Genomic DNA, 21,758 nt, shown 5'->3' with positions numbered 1-21,758 from the left:
CTCATGAATCATGTAAAAAGGAAAATTTATACGAGTGCCTTATTTATAGAGATTAAACCAGTCTGTCTATTTTTCTTCGTCACTGTGATATATCATTCCTACAAAGTCATTAATCTTCCGAGAAACTATTACTCTAAGTAGGAGCACAATCCTGCATTAGGAATTTAATACGCAGTAATCCAAAATGCTGCTGTGTGATATATAGTTAAAGTATAATTATAAAACTTATCACAGAGATGTAAAAATATGCTCTCACAAAAGTGATTCTAACATATTCTTTCATTATGCAACTTTCTTATCCAATTCATAAATATACGAAAATATATCTTTCTCTCTTGTGTACAATAAATTACCATACAGAATATAAATTTTCTAAAGTATAGTGGAGAATAATGGTATATCGCAAGAGAGAGAGAGAGAGAGAAAGAGAGTCACCGGAGAAATTCTCCATGAAACGGAGAATTTCTTATTTCCGTTTCTACATTATCTTTGCTCTAGCTCTAGATAATTCGTTTACATATCCTACATATACAATACTCGTATATATATATGCTATGTTATGATGTTAATTATATGATTGTGTTGTATTTCGTCTGTTGCGCCGTGTTCGGTGGCGTGGTGGTCGGATGGATGTGCAATGGAAGATCCCAAATCATCGTCTCGACATCCAGAGATGCTGGTCCATGCCAGCTGATGGTGTTCTCGCTGGGCATTTCTACCAGCTTTGGTGTCGTAACAAATTCAAAGTGCAGGCGCCACTTGAGTGTCACCAAATCGGTGGTAAAGTCTGGCGTAACGTGAAGAGGTATTGGTAATACCAAGTGCGAGTATTTCAAGCCTAGACACATTTCATGATGCTTGTTGTAGCTAATCAACGTCGGTGTGGTGACCTTGCCTCGCTTGTACTCTTCCGACACGTGCTCTTCAGACTGCAAGGATACGGATACCTGTACGCAGGAGACAGTCGCATTCGAAAAGTCAAAGGTCCCAACTATGTCCTCGCCGAGTTTGTAGGAATTCTTAAAAAGACAGAATCGCACTACGCGTCCGCGACCGTTTGTCACATTGTAAAAATTTGGACTGCGTCTAGCTGTTAAATTCTGAAACATCGTTAAAAGATATAATTGCGCGTTGAAACACTATATAAAATTCTTAAATCAAATACAACAAAAGAAAGTAGGCAACCTGTAATGTTTGTAGCGCAATATCTAATGGAGTTTCTCTGTGCTGTGTTTCCATAAATGGATTATTGGGACTCAAATCTACACTATCATTGCAAGCTGTAATCTCTGGCAATTCTGTAAAACAATATTAAAACAATATATTAATAAACAAATTATACTTTATGTAGAAGAGATATTCGCCTTATAAAAAAAAACTATATATTTCTTTTTTAATCTTGCAACTTTATTACCACTTAAAGATAGTACTCTAAATGGTACTCGTAGTAGCTTTATAACTGTATTCACTCTTTGCGTTCCAATTGTTATCTTATATGAATATTTCACAGCCTGTCCTTTATAAGAAGGTGGAGCATCGCTTGGTATTGTCTCACGATAAATGTCTAATAAGAAAATTTTAATATAATAAAATATGCAAGAATTATTAAATAAAAATGTTCAGATATACATTCTTAATTAAGATTACTTCTAAACTTACAGGTCTTACTTTCTCCAGGTGACAGTCTTAAATCGCAACACAAAATTTTTGGCTTTGTATTCAGTACTACATGACCATTATCCTGCTGCCATGGTGCAAAGGTGGTATCTATAATAAAATAAAAATAAATTAGTAAGAAAATATAGTAAAAAGATACTAAAATAGAAAATATTAAAATAATTATTCTAAATTCTTACTTGCATTGATTGCTACTGAACGAGCTGTAGTATTTATTTTTTCTGAAAGCACCATTTTACTATTCGTGGTACACTGGCAATGTACCTGTGCACTTGCCCATGCAAGACTCTCAAACAGATCACTATAAGAGAATGTAAATTAACTTTGTGAATAATTGTGAATAGTTACAAGTAATAGTTTATTATATTATTGACAATATTATTATACTCTGTACCTGTGACTTTGTGATATTTGATGATTCGGATTCGGGGGATTAGTAAACGTCACCAAACATTCTATAATTTCTCCGGAGAAATATATAGGACCCCGAATGAGTTTCGCTGTAATTTCTATCATGTTGGCTCTTTTTAAGTTAACGTATGTATCTTTTTAATCAAGATATATTTGTTATTGAGATTCCAATTTTACACACTCCATCTCTTTCTGATCCAAAAAATCTACAAGTCTATTAATTTATATATATTTTATAATATTTTTTATTGCATATTTATTTTTAAAATCATGTAAAGTGTTTATTTCCAACCAAAGCTGACATGAGATGACATTCCACTACTGTCACTGACTGTCACCTATCACTACATTGGCGTCTGACGAAATACTTTTGGAATGCGTTCAAAAATTTAATTATCGGAGTAGCATTTGATTGACCAATCAGAATAAAAGGAGCATAGATACCTTTACCCAATCTGAATTTGAGAGAAAAATTTCTGGACAAATTTTCTGACCAAGAGCCAATCAACGACCACTACGTCAGAGAATAATAGTTAGAAACTATAGTTACAAGATCTAGTTATTATCGTTTAGTTAGGTTGATCGTTTTGCTCGGTAAGCAGCCTGTAACTTGGACAATATGTCGAACATGTCTTGACATGTCTGTCGTACGTTTCGTGCGCTAGTTTCGTTTGACTTTGATAGAAGAACAGCGAACCATTTCAAGAAACACGTTTACAGTAATCTTGAGTATATATTTTAAATCATAAAGCGCATTGACGCCAAAAACTTTGGCTAAATCATGTGTCTCTCAGTGATTTAGTTATATAAATTACGCGGTAAGATGTCAGATCGAGATATATATATACTGATATGTTTAAGAAATTGCATACACATACCCCCATTAAATGTGAATTTTTTTCATACAGTCTGTAAACACACTCAAGTATAAATAGACATAAATAAACTCATATTTTTTTCTATATTATCAAATATATATGTACAATAAGTGTTATTACAATTATAATTTGCCTAGATAATTGTATGTATATTTATACATTTATCTTTCATAATTATGATAGAGAAAAAAAAATAAATTACTTTAATTGATTTATAAATTATTAAATGATAGCAAATTATTTAATTTAATTATGTAATATTAACTATATAATTTATTGGTCTCTTATTGTCTTATTTTCCTTATCAGTTTTCTGTAAATCATATGTTGCTTTTTAAATATATATATTAATATTGTTTATATTCCTTTTTTCTTTATAATATTTCAGAATTATATACAATTTGTTGTATGTCAGAATTAGAATTTTTTTTAATTTAATAAGATATGAATAATATAACTTCCAGATAAATATAATTTAGGTAGATATTAAAGCTCTCCATCAATGGCAGAGACAGAAGGGGTGGCTCTTTTGGGTAAGGAATATCTTTTACTAGTGTGTTATAAATACTTTGTTAAATTTAATTTGCTACTAAATGATTACTTTGTGCAATACAATTAGAAAAAGATGACACTCAATCAAATGATACCACGCAATCAAAAGATGCTTATGTGCCGGAAGAACCAACTCCGGACACCTCAATTTGCTTGTCAGACATACAAATGCCAGAAACACCAGAAAGTACCAAAGGGCAAATAAGTGATGGAGATACATCAAGATTAGAAAGCCCAAAGACAGTGAAACCAGTGCTAGGAAAAATTCAAGCGAAAAAACGATTAATGGCATTTGCTAATCAGATTAAAGTATTATCCAAGTCCCAAATTAAATCAAATTTACAACATTCCACCAGAGCTTTAAAAACAAAAGATAAAACAATGCAAGATGATACAAATACACATAAATCACGAAAAAAGACAGGTATGTGATACTATAAAATTATATATTTTAGTATATAGCACCTCATAATTATCATCTTTATATTATATGACTATAAATTAATGCATTGATGAAGAATTAAACAAATGTTAAACTTTTCCATATAATAATTTAGTCAAGACTATTACAATTAAGTTAAAGCTTTATTAGAATTGTTTTTATTATAAAATATATTAACAATGTAAAATTACAATTTAAATTTATATTGATTTGTAGAGAGTAAAAGATTAAGTATTTAAATTTTTTATAGACTATACATAGGAAACACCCAATAGTTTAAAGATTTTGAACTTAATGTTTAATTTTATAATTAAGATATTATAGAAATCTTTTACAATTTTTTACAGAGGAAAAGATTTTAGCTATTGAAGAAATTCGAAGAGAAGAATCTAAAAGTAAAATGTTAGCCATGGCATCTATGGCAGCAGGTATTATTTTTATATAGTTGTAATTAATATCAGATATTCAATGACAAAAACTTTTTATAGCAAGTATGGAAGACGAAAATCATACTGGCAAGAATACATCCGATTTATTGGAGAGTAAAAGACATGCAAAGATAAAAAGCAGATACGAGGGAATAAACGACTCTCGGAAAAGTAGATCAACAATAAACCGAAAATATTCAGAAAGGTACAAAGAGCGAAAATAATATTTAAAAAAATGTATATTTTATCTAATAATAAAATTTCTTTTTTAATATTATTTTTTAATATTATACATGTGCAATATGTCTTTTTTATTATTTTCTATATTTTATCATTTTCAGGCATCGGCACCGTGACAAAACTGATAGGAGTAGCTCAAATCGAGAAGAAAAAGATCGAAATGAAAGTACTGAATGTTCTATACAAAAATCATCTCAAGACAGGGAAACACGTAAGAAAGATAAGAAAAGAAAAGATGATAAAGATAAACGGGAAGATAGCAAGGCGGATACGGGTCGTGAAAAGAAAGAAGAAGAAAAGGATAAGAAAGAAAATGTTAAAGAAAAACGGGAAGAGACAAAAGAAAGAAGAGAAGGAAAAAATAGTAAGAAAGAGAATGTAAAAGACAAACGAAATGATATGTTGGAAGTGGAAGCGGAAGGTAAGGATAAAAAGGAAAAAGATAAAGATAGATGGAAGGAAAAAGAATTATTGAAGTGTAATTCTTGGATGGAATTACAAAAATCTGGTTTAACTCTTAATGATATCAGTCATCTTAGAAGACACGATAATACAGAACGATCTGCAAGAAATAGGTATAACACAATTACAACATACAAATTTAAGTAATATATTTCAAATTTATATGCATGTGCATATTTATACACGCATGTTTATATATGTGTGTAGACATGTATATATATTGTATATACATTATATATATATATATATGTTATGTTTTTCAGAACAACACAAGATTATGCGCGTTATCTTGAACATATGTTAATGTTAAACAATTATCATCTAAAACGTCAAGCACTAATAGCTGAAGGACTTGACGGTCCTAAAAAATATCCACCTGAATCGATCAAAATGACAAAACGAGCAAAGGGAGCTCAATTATTATATTGTGAAAATCCACGTACGTCTCTTTTCTTATGTACCTCGCAACTTCTACAAGCTGTGTCTCCTGAACGTCGTGAGAAAATACGAGACATATGCGAGGCGTCTTTACCACGGTATATCATAATGTCTATTCAGTAACAATTTCCTATCCAAATCGTTACCTATTCCAGATCTTTGTATATAATTGTAGATTTGATACAGAAGACATAGCACTGCAAAAGCGTAATTGGTATCAGCAAATAAATGCAACCAAGTGTCATAAAGATGCTAAGTGGCAAGTAACTGTACAACTTCCCAGGTCAAAGTGGGATAGTGAAGATGAAGAAACGACATCTATTGGTACAGCGAAAGAAGAGATTAAAAAACCAATAAATAAATTACACATTTCCGTCGCTCAACGTAAGTGGCTTTTTATAATAGAGAGAATGTGTATAACAAATAAATATTGAAATTTTAGAAATAATAATAATTTATTTTTTATTTTAAAAGAAGAGAGATGTTCCACAGCCTCTAGCACAACTGACGAAGATAAGGTTGATAACAACCTCGAAGACATTAAAGGGGATAATGAATCCAGTGAAAAGACAATTGATAATACAACGACAAATGATGAAGCTTCGACATCCCCTTTGCTACAATCTACTGGAGATGAAAAGCTAGCTTCAGAATATGAACAATTCATGAAGATGGTATGCACTGTAACTGATGTGATTAAGGAATATTTGCCAAAGAAAAATCCTGTTAAAACTTCCCCACTTACTTATCATGAATTCAATATAGAATCTAATTTGGTAGAAGATAACACGGACATCGAAATATCATTGAAAGAGAAAAAAGATAAATTGCAAACTTTAGAAGAATCAATAAAAAGTACAGAATGTGAGGAGTCTACTATATCCACAGATTGTCAAATACAGATTGATGAGAGTAATATACAAATTGAGCACACAAACAGCAACGACGCATCTGAAAATTCTAAATCGATACCCAGTGATTGGGAAAATGTTAGAATCAAAGTTGAACGACTAAGTGACGAGAACACTGAATCGAGAGAAATAAAAAAAAAGGAAAAACAAAAGAAAGTAATGTACAGCAGTGATTCGTCTAGTAGTACTAGTTCTTCAGACTCAGAAAAGGAAAAGAAAAAAAAGAAACGCAAACGCAAAATATTGAGTAATTCGTCTTCCTCAGACTCTGATAGCACTGACAGTAGTAGCAGTAGTAGTAGCGACTCCAGTAGCTCAGACGAAAAAAGGAAAAGAAGGCGGAAGAAGAAGACAGTTGGAAAGAAAAGAAAGAAGGCAAGACGTGCTGCACGAACAAAGAAAAAGCGAAGGAGGAAGATGAGCACTGATTCCAGCAGCAGCGATTCGGATGAACATATAAAGAAAAAAAAGAAGATGAAGAAAAAAATAAAGGAAGCTAAATCTATTAATAATGGGGATATAAGCAAAATCATATCCAAATCTCCTGTAACAGCTTCATCTTCAGATGAAACAAAGGCATTACATTCAGGGACTTTGATAAAAAACATTAAAGAAGAAGTTATAGTTAAAGATAAAAAAAGAACTGATCAGATCACATCAACGAGAAAAATTATTAGTGGTATAAGTGTGCATGATAATGAATGCATGAAACAATGGGAAGTAGATTCTATGATTACACTGCAATCAAATGATGGCGAGTCAAGTCGGGATCATACTGGCGAATTGGAAAAGATGGATGGCTCTGAAAAAAGTACACATCGAAAGAAAAGAAAGCATAATCGAGATAATATGCAAGACAAAGATAGATCGTCTAAAATCAATGAAGAAAGGATTCAGGAAGGAAAAGAAAAATCGGATGAGGAACACGAGATAAAAAGAAAGAAAAGAAGAGAGAAAGATGTTAGAAGCAGCACTGAGTTTCTTGCGGATTGGGAAAGAGAAGGTGAGCGTATTAATCAGCAAATAATACAAAACGAAGTCAAATTTTCAAAAAAATTGGAAAAAAAACAAAAGAAAGAAAAATGGGGAGAAACAGATTTTGATACATTGAATGTGCCATCTTTGACACAGCTTGAAAAAGAGGTATGTCAAAAACAACTCCTAGCTGATGAGTGGGAAGTAGATAGTTTGGAAGCAATAGCAATAACAGATCTGACTATTAGCAAGCGAAAAAGCAGTCACAGCATATCAAAGAAGATGGAAAAGCAAGTTAGATATGATGAAAAAACGGATACTTATATTGCAATAGAAAAAGAAAGTGCAAAAGAAATGAAGAAGAGACAGGAACGTTTATGCGCAATAAGAATATGGGAGGAAGAACAAGAGGAAGGTGAAAAGGAAGAGATGATGCTTTTGAAACAAAAGACTAAGCATAAAAAAGACGATTGGGATATAGAAGAGGAATCATTTTTATGCAAGAATACTGAAGAAATTTGTAAAGTTAACGACATTGTCGGGATAGAAAAGGAATGGATTAAACCAAATGAAGATACAAATGTCAATGAAGAACCAAATAAATTGGAAATAAAACTTGAATCAATTGGTTCTAAGCGAGTTAGAAAGAGTCGTTGGGATATGGGTTCACATTCCGAAGAGAAATCAGAAACTAAAGACATATGGGAGGAAGAATATTCAGAATGGTCCAAGATTAATAAATATGAACATGAAGAAATGGAAAAAAGAGATTCACGCGCTGCAACTTATTCAGAAAGCTCAGCTACATCTGATCTGATAGATTATTATCATAAAAACTCACAAAGTAGAGACTCGTTAGAAAGAGCATGGACATCAGAAGAAATAGCGACTAGACCTGTACAAACAAAGAAAGTTGAAGATACATCGGTGAAAAATTTAATTTCTGTGAAAACAAACGATGAGCAGATTGCATCTACCAAGGAACATCAGGCTAGAGATCAATTTAAAGAAATTTTGGATTTGAATGCAAAATTTAAAGAGAAAGCTATAGAATTATATAGTCCTAGCTCTCCAGCACTTTCTCAAAAGTCTCAGGTGAGTGTTTTTACTTGCATGTAAGTATTATAAAATATATCCAAACAAAAGGATTATAAATTAATATCTGCGATTTGATAGAAAATTCTAGATTAAAAAATTTGAATCAGCTTTCTGTGTCGGTCAATACGCGGAGGCGTTGCAATAAAGGAAAATTTGAAGGAGCGTAAAATTTAGATAGACATCAATAATTTTACAAACAAAAACGTCTAAAAACTTTGACTTCTCGGTCTATGCGATAATTCGTTTCTACTCCAGACATGCCAGATTTGACGTCAAGTCGTATATACACACAAGCGCGAACACGACATGCGTAGAAGTTGATAGTGGGGAGCATATGTAGCGCGTTCATGCTCGTATGTGTGTGCGACTAGTCTACGACAACCGCGTGGCGGCGCAGCAGCGAGAAAAAACGTTATAAAAATTAAAAAACAATATAAAAATATAAAAGAACTAAAAAGAAAATAAAAATACAAAAAAGTAAAAAAAAGGAACCATTATTCTGCTGCCTTGTGGTTCTGAATTAAAAATAGAAATATTTAGTTTATCTTTTTTTATTAATCTTTGTAAGTTTTACTTTGGAGCGCGAACTAATCTCAGGGGGATGCCTAAGATCATGGTGGAAAGAATAGAAGGTGCATCATTCCGGTGGCTGCACAGTCTAAAAAGTAGAGGAGAGCAATCAACCAATCAAAGAGAGCCTCAAAGCATAATTCTATATGGCCAACATTGATTCTTTGATCTATGGGGCAGTGTTGGATTGGTTAAAAATTTAGGCTCTGCCCATGATATATGCGCAATGATTCACCTTGTATTTTTTCCACCATGCCTAAGATAGTATAACATCTCCGTTATTATACAAAATAAAATAATAATATCGAGAACATTCTTGACGAAATTCTTATTGATATTCAATATATGTAACTTTTTTAATATCCTTTTTACTTGGATATAATTGTGTATATTGTGGTATATTTAATATAATAGTTTTTCTTTATTTAAATAATTATTTCTTTTGTTTTTTTAGGAAGTAGAAGGATCTAATGACAGTAGCAGCTCTACTTCTTTGCCTTTTAAGAAAAAGAAAAAAGAAATGTTGATTGAAACAGAAGAACTATCAATTCCTACTGTTGGTATACCATTACAATTAACAAAACTGCGTGATACTAAACATGCAGCAAATGAAAAAATTGAAGACAAAGTACAACTGGAGGATAAAAGCTCCACCCATAAATTTGACATTAAAAACACTGACAATTTGTTTGACGATTTATCGATGAATGAACTATGCCCAGAAACACATAACTCTCAATCAGTATGTATGGATATTTTTGCTGAATATGGATCAGAAGGATCACGTAGTAAGCAACGTGTTATAAATTCTAATGTAAGTTTAACAACACATATAAAAGACGATGAAACGAACGCAGAAAAAACCGCACTTAAACTTATCCCTAAACAGCTTCTGATACGACGTACTAATGAACAAGTAAAGCCGACGAAACGTATCCTAGAGACACCGTTACAAGATCCTGCTCAGCATGCGGCGGCATTGTTAACGATACAAAAGAAACTGCTAGAATCACATGGATTAGAAAATGATATTAAAAAATTATCAAATAAAGAGCCAGTAGATCAATTTAAATCGTATAATACAGAAAGTAATAGCAAAGTCGACAAATTATTAGACACAACTGAATTCGCTGTAGCCTCCAAATCGTCGGTAATAGCGATACGACAATCTCCAGCTTCGGAAAAGGCGATTTCTATTCGATCTGGACAGTCTGAAAATTATGACAACAGAGAAAGTAAGAACGATGACGTGAAAAAATATAAAACAAGTCGAAATCTAAGTGATGTTAATGTCTCAGGTGTACGATCTCCTATTAGAGAACATAGGAAAAAAAGTCCTGGTAAGAAAGAGAGCGAGAAACGATATTCGCATGATTATAGTAAAGATAAGAAGGAAAGGAGATCTGACGATGGAGAAAAGTCCGACAGAAGGGACAATAAAGGTTTCAAAACGGACTTTGCGGATAGCCGAAGGAAGTCGAGTCCTTCTGGACGAGGAAAGAGAAAAAGGAGCAGAAGTCCATACGCCTCATGGGAACAAGGAAGCGGCAGTAGAAGTTCTGGTCACAGTTGGAGTAGAAGTCGCAGTAGAAGTCCAAAGAGAAAAGACGAAGCTACTACCAGTGTACGAGATAGAGACAAGAGAAGAGAAAGGTACGACGATGAACGATCAAATAGATCACGAACAGATGAGAGAAGAGAAAGATATATGCGATCTTCACCACGCTCCTACAATGAAGGTAAGAAAAAGTTTAACAACACGCGAGATTATTCTTTTTATAATAAATTATTATCTTAATAAATTTTTATCTTAATTTCAGTAAATTGTCTCATATATATTTTTATTTTCTTATAGATAACTTCAAGAAGCATAGCTCTGCATCCTCTAAAGGAAATCGTGAAGATTGGGGTAGAAGGAGATATGACAGTGTGGATGTAGATCGTGAAAAAGATGCTAGAGCTTATGATCCAATGGAGCTGTTGAGAGAGAGAACGATGGAATCTGAGAAATATAGAGATAACAGGTATTATTTTAAAATATTTCCTTGAAATTATTTATATATCTGAACGTTTTATACACAATTCTCTAATAACTTAGAAAAAAAATAAAGCAAAGATAGAACTTGTATCTATAATGTCACAATGTGGGATTGAGGATATGAATAATTCTACAGATTTCACACAGAAGAAGATCATACATTTTGGCAGTATGAAAACAGTAATATCCTGCGAGATGGCAATGAATCTGTGGATTCTTATGCCGCTGGACAAGATTTGCCTGCCGAGTATGACGATCGAACGTATTATGGAGAAGAAAGTTTGGAAAGAGATACGATACATTCGCCTCAACCACTGTCGAAATATAGGAGAAGGTATTTATAATTTGTGTTATGTGCATTTACATATACTAAGCGGATTCGAAACTAAATGTTAATGAGAAAACATTAATGAAATCTTTGTCGATCATTATATTTTATTTTACAAGAGCTGTCGCGTGAAAAGCATAACAAATTTTTCATTTTTTAGCCATGGCAGATCGAGCACAAGAAGAGATTGGCAATGGGAAAAGGATAAAGACTCGATTTCGGATTTGGATCGTCAAGGACATAGATTACGAAATCGGACACCGCCGCGGTCGAGATATTCGCCAATACGACAAGAACGATTCCGACGAAAATCCAAATCGCGCTCAAGATCTTGGTCGAAATCGAGATCACGGTCACGATCCAGATCGCGTTCTAGATCAACGTCAAGATCAAGACCGAGAATGAGATCAAGAAGCAGATCTCCATCGGACGTAAGATCGAGAGCGAGATCGATCTCTACGTCAAGATTGAGAAGCCCCGATCGTGGATTAAGAATGTCCGAATTGCGGTCTTCCAGGTAGAATTCAACTTGCAGTTAAACCTTAAAGTGTCTGCTTGCTCTGATGTAAATCAGAATAATTCTTTGCATATAGATCTCCCTCGCCTGGAAGGAGTAGACTGAATGAAATAGAAAGGGAAAGGAAAGATGAGGACGAAAACAGGAAGCTTAATATTTGTGGTGAAAGGGGCAGACGTATAGAGACTATAGTTCAATCAGGAGTTGCACCAGGAGGAACGAACATCTTAGACTCAGAAATGGGTGGCAATATGGACGCAGCAAATTTCCAATATCTAAATGAAATTGAAGGTGGAAATGAATATTATTATACAGAGAATAATTTAACTTATCCTCCTTGCATAGATGAATTGACCACTGGTTCTCCGAAACGTTTATCGCTTGATGATAGGTAAGAATTTGTGCTAGTTTTTTCTAATCTATTCCCCTGTATATTGTTAAAATTAATTTTATATTTTTTATCTGTTGCGCTTTTATTCAAATATTCTTCGATATAGAATCAACCACATGTATCACATATATTCCTTATAGGTTAGAATTAGAATTGGGTATTAAGAAACAACATAGTAAGGATTCCACTGGGGTATCTGGAGATTATTCTTCCAACTTTAATTCTAATGTTATCGCGTATCCGTCTCCTCCTCAACAACAACAACAGCAAATGATGTACAGACAACAGCCTACTGTTCTACAAGTATTTGATTTATAGAATATCTTTGTTTGTATATATATTTATTTATTGAAAAAAAATTATAAATATTATTTCTCCTGTGTTAAGGTTGGGAATGTTTTACAAGTGGTTCCTGCTGACTTCAATGGAGTGCAATCATCACGACGAGAAGTACCTGCAACCTGTACCACACCGCCTGTACGGCCTGGATCTAGCCAGGTAGTCCGCGTAGGTAATGTTCTTCAAGTAGTACCTACGTCGTTAGACTGGAGCGGTCAATCAACAAGTACGGATCAATCGAATGGACTTTTATATTCCTCAGCAGTGCCGGCACCCTCGCCGTCGGCGTCTTCAGTTCCCATGTCTGTACCCATTCCTGTTCCAGTCCCATTACCCGTCCCGCCTGCTGGGACGAATACTCTCGCTCCTGCCGCGACTGTCGCATCTGCTGCTCCACTGCAGCTACCGTTGCCAATACCTGTTCCCGTACCTGTCCCAATCTCCCCTGTCACAGCAACAGCATTTCCAAGAAATGAAATCCAGTCGCAAAGTATGTATAAATAAATTTGTCAGTATATTTTTCTGTCTCGAATATATTTCACGCATTATTGAATAAAAAAATTTTTGCGTTATAGAAGTAGTTCAACCTGTTTATAATTACGAAGCTATACTCGAAACGCGCCGCAAGGAACGGGAAGAACGTAAAAGATTACGCGAGTTACGCAGAAAAGAAAAGGAACGCAAAAAAATAGAGCGGATTAATCGACGAGCTCTGCGTTTATTGGAGAAAAATAATACGTCACGACCAGCAGGTGAAGTATTGTTGGATCATCGTAAGGGTTCTGTGGTAGATCCATCGGTTTTGAAAGCGTTGAAGGAGGGAGAAGAACAAGCCGAAACTGAATCCCCATCTCAAACTAATTCTGTGAAAGAGGAAGAGGAAGAGCCAGTGGCATCTATAAAGGAGGAAGACGAAGACGCTGCCGCAGACGAGGATGAAGATGACGATGAAGACGAGGCCGAAGCCGAAGCGGAAGATGATGAGGAAGAGGAAGAAGAAGCAGAGGATGAGGATGAAGATGACAATGATGATGAAGAGAAATCATCACAAATGATTAATCAACGAATCGAAGCTGATGAAGCGACAATATCCGTTGATATAAATAAGGATCAAGCGGAAATTGAAACTACAAAAGAATGGCCAGAGTTACCACCTCCACCATTAAAAGGCATTTTGATTGCACCAGGATTTAGGTTCGTCGATATTAGTTTTAGTATCTTTTAAAAATACTCTCTGATGGCATTCTATTGTCTAAATCTCGTATTTTATCTCGTCAATTTGCAAAATATTGTATTTTATTTATATATAGTTGTATAAATAATTTTTTTTTTTTTTTTAAGAAGGGACTCAATTCCTAATGGCAACTTGGATGATTTATCGGATGTAGATGATATCAAGGACAATAGTGACAAAGATGATGAAACAGATAAGAATAATGAATGTAACAAAGACGCGGGACCTGATACCAAATCTGGTAAAGCAGCAAAATTATTGAAAAAAATGAACAGAAACAAAAAATCAGTTCAATTTGCTGATGGTATAAAACCTGGTGAAGGCACAAGTCCCAGCGGTGGCGAAGGCGACATGCCTTCACCACCACCTCCCAAAAGAATAGATTTGCGTGAAGGACTCAAGGATTTGAGAAAAGACAAAATTTACAGTTCACGAAAGAGTAGAAAGCAGGAGAAAAGGGCAAGACTACCAAAGACGAAGAAGAAAGTCAAGGTACATGCGATTTATCATTCTTTAATTTATAAAAAAGGGAAGGAAATTTTCTTTCCTTCCTTTTGAAGGGAAGAAAACATTTTTAATTGTATTACTTAAAATATATTTTATCTTTTATACTTTTGCAGGTGAAGATAATTAAATTGAAGAAACCGCGCGTTACCCCATTAACAGCCATGATGATGGACGACTCTGACGAAATAGACGATCGTTCACCACCTCCGCCGCCTCCTGGTTCTCCACCACCGCCACATCTCTGGCCTAGCTATCTCTCAGTTTATAATACAACAGTTCGAACAGTCGAACAACCACAAACTACAACTCCCACCTTAACATCTGTTCAAGCTCCACCACCGCCGACTCCATTGCCTCTTCTGGTCCCGCCTCCTCCGCTAAATTATACCATCCAACCTTGCAGTAAGGCTTAATATAATACCAAATACCAATCAAGTACACAGGTTTTGCGAATTCTTTTGATACTGACTATTCTTTTCTCATAAAACACAATGTGAAAGTGATAGATTTATGCATTGAGGATTGGACACTAAACGAGAATATTAGTCTCGAATTTAAGATTTCAATAATAACGAAGTTAGAAGTGGAAAATACAAATTGTCGGAGAACTTGCAGTAATATTGTAAATATGATCATTACTTCCTGACCAAGAAATTATAAATCTTAATCTATTGCGTCCGCGTAATTTTTAGTAATTTATACAGTATTTCCTCATTAACAGAAAGATTTTGTTTTATTAACAGGAAGTTATTTTCCTTCGCTTTTTTCTTCCTCTTCCTCTTTGTGCAAGCAAATCTTATATGAAGAATTTTTATCCCGTGAGCATTTGAATATTTGACAATGCTCTAGTTTTTGAAGTCAAAAATTTTTCATTCTTTTTTCTCTCAGTCTCTTTTATTTCTTTATTCTTATTTCGTTTTCACTAAATCGACAAAATTTTAGACAATCTTTAAAAAAAAACTATAAAATAAAGATCTACCATTTCAATAACAGAAAATGGTAAGCTCCAAACACCTTTCTATTAACGAGGAGATATATATAATAATTCAGTTCGTATATTCGTATATTTTTCGATATTGAGAAACGTCGCATATATTAGAAAATTATGATAGCAATGAATATAGTGTAATTAATTGTCATGATATATTGTTTAACAAGATTTATTATTATAAGTAAGGGCATATCCAAAAAAATGCAATGTATATACACATTGTATTATATATAATTATTTGTCACAAATACACGTGACTCAAATGCAAATGTTATATGACTAAAAATTAGATCCCTGTGCAATTTTTCTTATTACTGTGTGAAATACTTAATAACATAATCTTATCATTAATGTATAATGACAAAGTATACACAAAAATATGATATTTGATTTCATAAAAAGAATAATCACATGTATTACTCTATTGCCTTCTTCTGTATTATGTATTTAGAGATTTTAAGATAGTACAATATATCGATAGATATATATTTATTAAATGCTCTTAAAGAAATTTCAGCGAAAAGTAAAGTATTTTGCATCTATAAAATGTTTAATGTGAGATAACATTAAATTACGTTAGTATACATTGCAAATAGAATTATTAAATCGCTCAATATTATCGCATATTCGTCGTTCAATATACTGTGTCTGCTCAGTGAACAAAAAAATTACAGAAATTATATGATTATAAAAAGATAGAATACATTGCAGAAAAGTCACTAATAAATGCAACCAGCTTTATAATTCTATTTTTTTATAATTGGGTATCAAAAATCGAATTCCAGCATTTTTCAAAAAAAAAAAAAAAACGTTAAATAATATGTAATATAAATGAAATATTGTGTTTTGTAATAAAAAAATACTTATCGTGTATGATTAAAGTACACTTAAGTATAATGATAACAGCAGAAAATTGATATCATTATGCACACAAATAGAACGCGTACAAGTATTGCATTACTGCTACAAGTTACAAGTATATCATGTCTACGACACGTAAGAGGAGTCAGTAACGGTAGATAATTCTCAATAGTTAAAGATAATTTTCTAACAGTGCCGTAATTTATTCCATTAAGTTTTAGCTATTTTTATTAATTCGCAGTGTAAAAAAGCGAAATGAAAGTAGCTATTGTCGGTGGAGGAGTCGTCGGATTAACGACGGCCACAATTGCGCAAAATGGATCTCTTCGTAATGCTGATATAACGGTTTTAGCTTCAGATTATGATGATATTGTCAGTCATGTGGCTGCAGGAATTTTTAGAGTTGGTGCTTCATTTGGTGGCTCTAATGAGGAAAACATTACGAAGTAACAAAAATTTTCCGCTATTTTATCAATACACACACACGCACACATATATATATCTCTTGGCTCGTATTCAGAACGCGTTTGTGTTTAAAAAAAATTAGTGTAACTATATTTATAATATATGTATATTTATGTATACATACATGAATGTGTATATGTATATATATATATATATATATATATATGGTGTGTGTGTTTCTTAAATTTTTAAATTATAATTTTTCTCATCAGAGATTTCTGTGTATCTTATTTTGTAAAAGCTGTCATAAAAAATTAACAATATAAACAGCATAATAAAATGAATTTACAGAGAAATTCTATTTAAAAAGTAAAAATAATCTTGAAAAATAACTTTACACGCGTTAAAAACTCATTCAAGTTTCAAAAGGCTGAAATATATTATTTAGATTTTCAATTTTTAAAGTTATTTTTCTCAAATAGAACGAATATTTATTTTATATTTCGATTTATCTTCATATACGAAGAGATATTTTTATGTATTCTCCCTTATATCGCGATTTTTTATCGTATATTATATTTATAATAAATTATTTTTCGAGAAAATGGGTAAAAGATTCTTATGAATTTTACGACGACATTCGAAAATCTGATTATGCTTCTAATGCTGGAGTGACTAATATTTCTGGATATATATTTGCTAATTCATCTCCACATACTGTTCAGGTAAAGATCAAGAAATTATTCTTTTATCAAGAATTAAAACTAAAATTAAAATTATTTCGTAAGAATTTTATCGATATAAATTTATAACGTAAGCATACATATATGTCGCCTCAATTTGTGCTGATTAGTTTAACTGCTTCAATTAGAATCATTGGCTTGAAAACGTAGTCCCAGTATACAGAAGAGCGACAGAGGAAGAATTTCAATTGGTTTATGGCAAATGGAAATATGGGTCATTTTTTTCGACTCTTCTTACACAAAGCAGTTTGTATCTTCCATGGATTAAGCAAAAGTAAATGACATGTTATAATTATTGACAGTCGAGAAATTATCATGGTTTGAATTATTTATACCTTACTACAGATTGCTAATAAACGGAGTTACGTTTAAACAAAAAAAACTAAATTCTCTCAAGGAATTAACTGGCGAATTTGATATTGTAATAAATTGCACTGGGCTTGGAGCGCGTAAATTATGCAATGACAGACGTCTTGTTTCTATACGTGGTCAAGTCCTCAAAGTACGCTATCATATCTTTGACTTTCGATATCAATTCTTATCGATACAATCTTAACATTTTATTTATTTTTCATCTATGCAGGTAAGGGCTCCGTGGATTAAAACTTTCTTTTACGGCGAGCTTGACACTTATGTTATACCAGGTTTCCACGATATGGTTACTCTGGGTGGATCTAGAAGCTTCGATTCCGAAAATACAAAACTATGTCCATACGAATCTGCAGCGATTCGCGAAAGATGCGAAACATTGATTCCATCTTTAAAAGATGCGGAACTCCTGCGACAGGAAGTCGGTTTGCGACCGCATAGAGAAGGCGGTGTTAGAATTGGGGAGGGAAATATCGTTAACAGTGATTGCTCTAATAAAACCATAGTCAGTACTTGAATAGTAAAAAAGAGTTACGTATTAATTCATAAATTGACTGCATCGTATTTTTTTTGCAGATCGTACATAATTACGGACATGGTGGTTACGGAGTTTGCATGGCACCAGGAACCGCTATAGCGACTATCGACACTGTCGTTGAATTTCATAAAGCTACCTGCTCCAAAATATAATTATTATAAAATTTTTTTTCTATTTTGTACATACATTACAAAAAAACGTTCTTCTCTATCTGCAAATGGCTACATTCTTTATTAACGAATTTACATATGAAAAGTAGAATGATCTAATACTGCGCGGTATTGTTTATCGAAATGCACTTACAATCAGAATTTCTGAAGATTAATTATCAGATGTATGATACATATTTATTCCACTGATCGAATAAATGCAATTTAATGTATTTTTTTTAACAATCTAAATCCTAACAATTCGCTGAAATTAAAGAGCTATAGTTCATTTTTATATACACAATTATTCTTGTATCAAGCTTATGTTGCCTATCGATCAATTATTTTGTGAGATACATATAATGATGAGAAGCTTGATATTAATTGTATTTGCAAATGCATTGTAGAGGCTTATAAACTTATGAATGTCATAAATTAATATGTTCAAATATTTATCGACCGTTATAAAATGATATCGTGTCGTCATAATGATATTACTATAGAAAAAAATAATTACATTAGCCCACTCAAGTGCTATTTTTTGCCGGGTTTCACATTTTTCCGAGGTGGTGCTCCCCATCTCAATGCACTGCTATCGACTGTAAGACGTGGCCTCTTGTATTGGCTGCTTTTTATATGTTCTTCCACTAATTTTGGTGTGACACAAATAACATGTTGTCCTTTCCAGTATTTAACCATGTTCATACTTTGTAACGTCGATATGATGTCAGTTTGCGAGATGCTGGTCATTTGACTGTAAATAGATTTGTATTATGTACCTTTTTATATTCTGCTATTGAAACAATTAATAACATATGTGTTTGATGTTTTACCTAAGATCTTTAATACTAAGCGTTCCTCTAAAATCTCGAAGGATTTCTAACAGAATCCAACTCCAATAACTGCGATAAGACAATTTTCCTAAATCACTTAGAGGTTTCTCTGGACTTCCAACTGTTTGTTCAATTCTGCTTAATTCATAACTAAAAGCTATCAGTAATTTGCCATAGCCTTGTCTTTGAAAAGGTGGTAAAGTTAAGATACATGCAACATTATTACCATCGGGTGATTCTTTTTCCTGAAAACAGAAGATAATTTATGATAATTCTATAGAATGATTACAAAATATTTAAGTAAAAAAACAGCCAAAAAATTCAAATAGTGAAGATAACTAATACTTGAACTTTTAGAAAAGATGCAGAATATAAGCATTTCTTCAATAATTTTTTGAAAACTTTAGTGAAATCAAAGAAAGTCTATATTTTCTGGTGTTGATACTTAGAGTGTTTTACTTAAGTTCGTAGTTCGCATACCTTAGAAAAATAACCGACTAAATGTGCACCATGTTTATCCACCTCACATAAAATGTAAAAAAGAAACGGTTCTACGTCGAAATAAAGCGTTTTGTGATCCAGGAATAATTTAGCTAACAAACATAGATTCTGACAATATATCTTGTGTTCTCTGCCATCTACTTCCCAAATACTTAATGTTCCTTTTCGGTAGATTTCTTTTCCAACTGGCTGTCTATGAGTGCATTCACTCTAAAACAAAAAAAAATATATATCAATCATATGCATACATACTCTTATATGTAATAAGAAATCAACAAATATAAATAATTCTTCCATATTTTACCATATGATATCTATATGTTTTTTCGAGACGCATATACTTTAAACAGTATTCGCAGATCCAGAGCTTTGGTTGCTTGCCATATTCTTCTGGATATGGACTGAAATACCAAGTGTCAATCTCGTACTTGCCTAGAAACAAACTTTTGAAAATCATGAAATTCTTCTCGCATTAATTGAATTATAATGTGTGAGTGATACAATAATACTTACCAATCTGTATTCTATCTATATATTTGACTTTTGTTATTGCTTCATGTTCTTTCTCCAGTGCAGCTGTGGTAGGGTCCATTTCTGCATAAGTCTAAAAATAATAAAAATAATTTGTCAAATATAATACTAATACCAAAAAACTAATAATAAAACTTTTGCTTATAACAATATTTTTTTTTACATAAATATATCCTTTACCTTTTGTACATGGTTGATTTCATCATGGCGTCTTTTCTGATTTCTAGTAATTTTACGATCCGAAGAGTCTGCTAACAGATCAGTTCCAGAATTTCTATCATGCCGTTCTATTTCACTCATGTCAAATCTGCTTGACATAATTCTGTCACGAGGTACCCATTCGTCTAATCTTCTGTTATGTCCTTCATAGTGTACATAGTATTCGTAGTGATTTTCATTCTCATTGTAACGTGTTTGGATAATTTCAGCAGGATCTATACAATAATAAAACAGCAATTGTAATAATATCAAATAGAAATAAATAGTCCTCTAATATTAATTTTTTGTTCAAAAATAATATAATTCCAATAAAACAATGTGTATAGTATTAGAGAATGCTTCAATCCTTCAAAAATCTTGACAAATACTATTGATAAAAAGCTGGAAATGAAATACAGAGACAACAAATATTTATGAAATAGTAAAGTATAGTTAATAATTATTAAACCATTAATAATTATCAGCTTTTTGAATAAAGTTTAAAAAAACTTTGCGAATTTATCATCTGTATTGATGTAGATAAAAACTCTGACATACATAAAATTATTTAATGTTAAAATACATATCATGACCAATATTAAATTTTTGATATTATCTTGTAATTTAGCAAGATATACATTAATTATTTCATTGTCAAAGTATTTATATTGTGCCTTTGTGCTTGGATAACTTTACTTAAGTTTTAAATGATTCTAGAGTACAAATATTGGTCCGAATGTCAGTAACCCACGTGTTCAGGATTACGGTGTAAAAAAAAAACCCTGTTCAGTTTGAGGACTACTTATGAATCTTACGCACGCCAGGAGTCGTCAGATCTGCGAACGAGATAGTGCTCGCCGATATCGAGCGGCAACTCCTCGAGGCTGTCCGCGTCATCGCCGGAGCCCTTCCCGCCATTCGTCAACGTATTCTCACGTTTCTCTTGCTTGACCATTGTCTCCCTCGTCGTGTTGCAACCGTCCTTGTTTCTCTGTTCAGATTCGGCCATAATTCCGACTGTAATTCACGCGTCACGAGAATCACATTCAACACCGAAAACTGACCAAAAATAGCCGAACATTGCACAGATTGACGCAACAACGCGACGAAACGCTCAACATCCGCGTACCCATGACTATGATGCAATATATAGATGTACCTACCATTCCCGAAGAGGCACAGTGGTTGACCAATCAGAAATTGG

At 32.9% G+C, this 21,758-nt stretch overlaps 4 protein-coding genes across 9 annotated transcripts; 2 read left to right on the top strand and 2 right to left on the bottom strand.

Moving 5' to 3' along the window:
- Nucleotides 1–39: 39 nt before the first annotated feature.
- Nucleotides 40–2,435, bottom strand: LOC140669382 (RAB6A-GEF complex partner protein 2). 2 transcript variants are annotated; one of them, XM_072899168.1, is made up of 6 exons: nucleotides 2,072–2,435; nucleotides 1,857–1,978; nucleotides 1,660–1,767; nucleotides 1,418–1,564; nucleotides 1,186–1,298; nucleotides 40–1,100 (listed from the first exon to the last, which is right to left on the bottom strand). In XM_072899168.1, exons 1-6 carry the CDS (start codon nucleotides 2,191–2,193, stop codon nucleotides 570–572), a joined length of 1,143 nt encoding a protein of 380 aa, XP_072755269.1. In that variant the 5' UTR covers nucleotides 2,194–2,435; the 3' UTR covers nucleotides 40–569. The 2 variants fall into 2 exon arrangements, with proteins under 2 accessions (XP_072755269.1, XP_072755268.1); XM_072899167.1 differs by having other exon boundaries at nucleotides 1,415–1,564; nucleotides 2,072–2,434.
- Nucleotides 2,436–2,689: 254 nt separating this feature from the next.
- Nucleotides 2,690–15,833, top strand: LOC140669758 (uncharacterized). 4 transcript variants are annotated; one of them, XM_072899842.1, is made up of 20 exons: nucleotides 2,690–2,906; nucleotides 3,430–3,498; nucleotides 3,585–3,941; nucleotides 4,307–4,387; nucleotides 4,448–4,592; nucleotides 4,729–5,202; nucleotides 5,353–5,625; nucleotides 5,703–5,911; nucleotides 6,002–8,508; nucleotides 9,536–9,895; nucleotides 9,971–10,820; nucleotides 10,937–11,105; nucleotides 11,256–11,453; nucleotides 11,608–11,964; nucleotides 12,041–12,355; nucleotides 12,496–12,658; nucleotides 12,743–13,184; nucleotides 13,270–13,888; nucleotides 14,036–14,420; nucleotides 14,549–15,833. In XM_072899842.1, exons 2-20 carry the CDS (start codon nucleotides 3,468–3,470, stop codon nucleotides 14,846–14,848), a joined length of 8,235 nt encoding a protein of 2,744 aa, XP_072755943.1. In that variant the 5' UTR covers nucleotides 2,690–2,906; nucleotides 3,430–3,467; the 3' UTR covers nucleotides 14,849–15,833. The 4 variants fall into 4 exon arrangements, with proteins under 4 accessions (XP_072755943.1, XP_072755941.1, XP_072755942.1 ...); XM_072899840.1 differs by having other exon boundaries at nucleotides 3,445–3,498; nucleotides 9,536–10,820; XM_072899841.1 differs by having other exon boundaries at nucleotides 9,536–10,820; nucleotides 14,039–14,420.
- Mof (males absent on the first) lies at nucleotides 15,729–21,702 on the bottom strand. 2 transcript variants are annotated; one of them, XM_072899848.1, is made up of 8 exons: nucleotides 21,374–21,702; nucleotides 20,537–20,790; nucleotides 20,339–20,429; nucleotides 20,130–20,257; nucleotides 19,805–20,035; nucleotides 19,325–19,569; nucleotides 19,009–19,245; nucleotides 15,729–16,711 (listed from the first exon to the last, which is right to left on the bottom strand). In XM_072899848.1, the coding sequence occupies exons 1-7, from the start codon at nucleotides 21,561–21,563 to the stop codon at nucleotides 19,026–19,028; spliced, it is 1,359 nt and encodes a 452-aa protein (XP_072755949.1). In that variant the 5' UTR covers nucleotides 21,564–21,702; the 3' UTR covers nucleotides 15,729–16,711; nucleotides 19,009–19,025. The 2 variants fall into 2 exon arrangements, with proteins under 2 accessions (XP_072755949.1, XP_072755948.1); XM_072899847.1 differs by having other exon boundaries at nucleotides 15,729–19,245.
- On the top strand, nucleotides 16,543–18,724 carry Daao1 (D-amino acid oxidase 1). The gene is made up of 6 exons (XM_072899849.1): nucleotides 16,543–16,733; nucleotides 17,294–17,417; nucleotides 17,564–17,709; nucleotides 17,781–17,937; nucleotides 18,019–18,309; nucleotides 18,381–18,724. The coding sequence occupies exons 1-6, from the start codon at nucleotides 16,543–16,545 to the stop codon at nucleotides 18,492–18,494; spliced, it is 1,023 nt and encodes a 340-aa protein (XP_072755950.1). The 3' UTR covers nucleotides 18,495–18,724.
- Nucleotides 21,703–21,758: the final 56 nt, after the last annotated feature.

This window comes from Anoplolepis gracilipes, chromosome 9, assembly GCF_047496725.1.
Source record: "Anoplolepis gracilipes chromosome 9, ASM4749672v1, whole genome shotgun sequence".
In the NCBI taxonomy this organism is placed as follows: Eukaryota; Metazoa; Arthropoda; class Insecta; order Hymenoptera; family Formicidae; genus Anoplolepis; species Anoplolepis gracilipes.
This window is presented reverse-complemented; position numbering and strand designations above follow the sequence as displayed.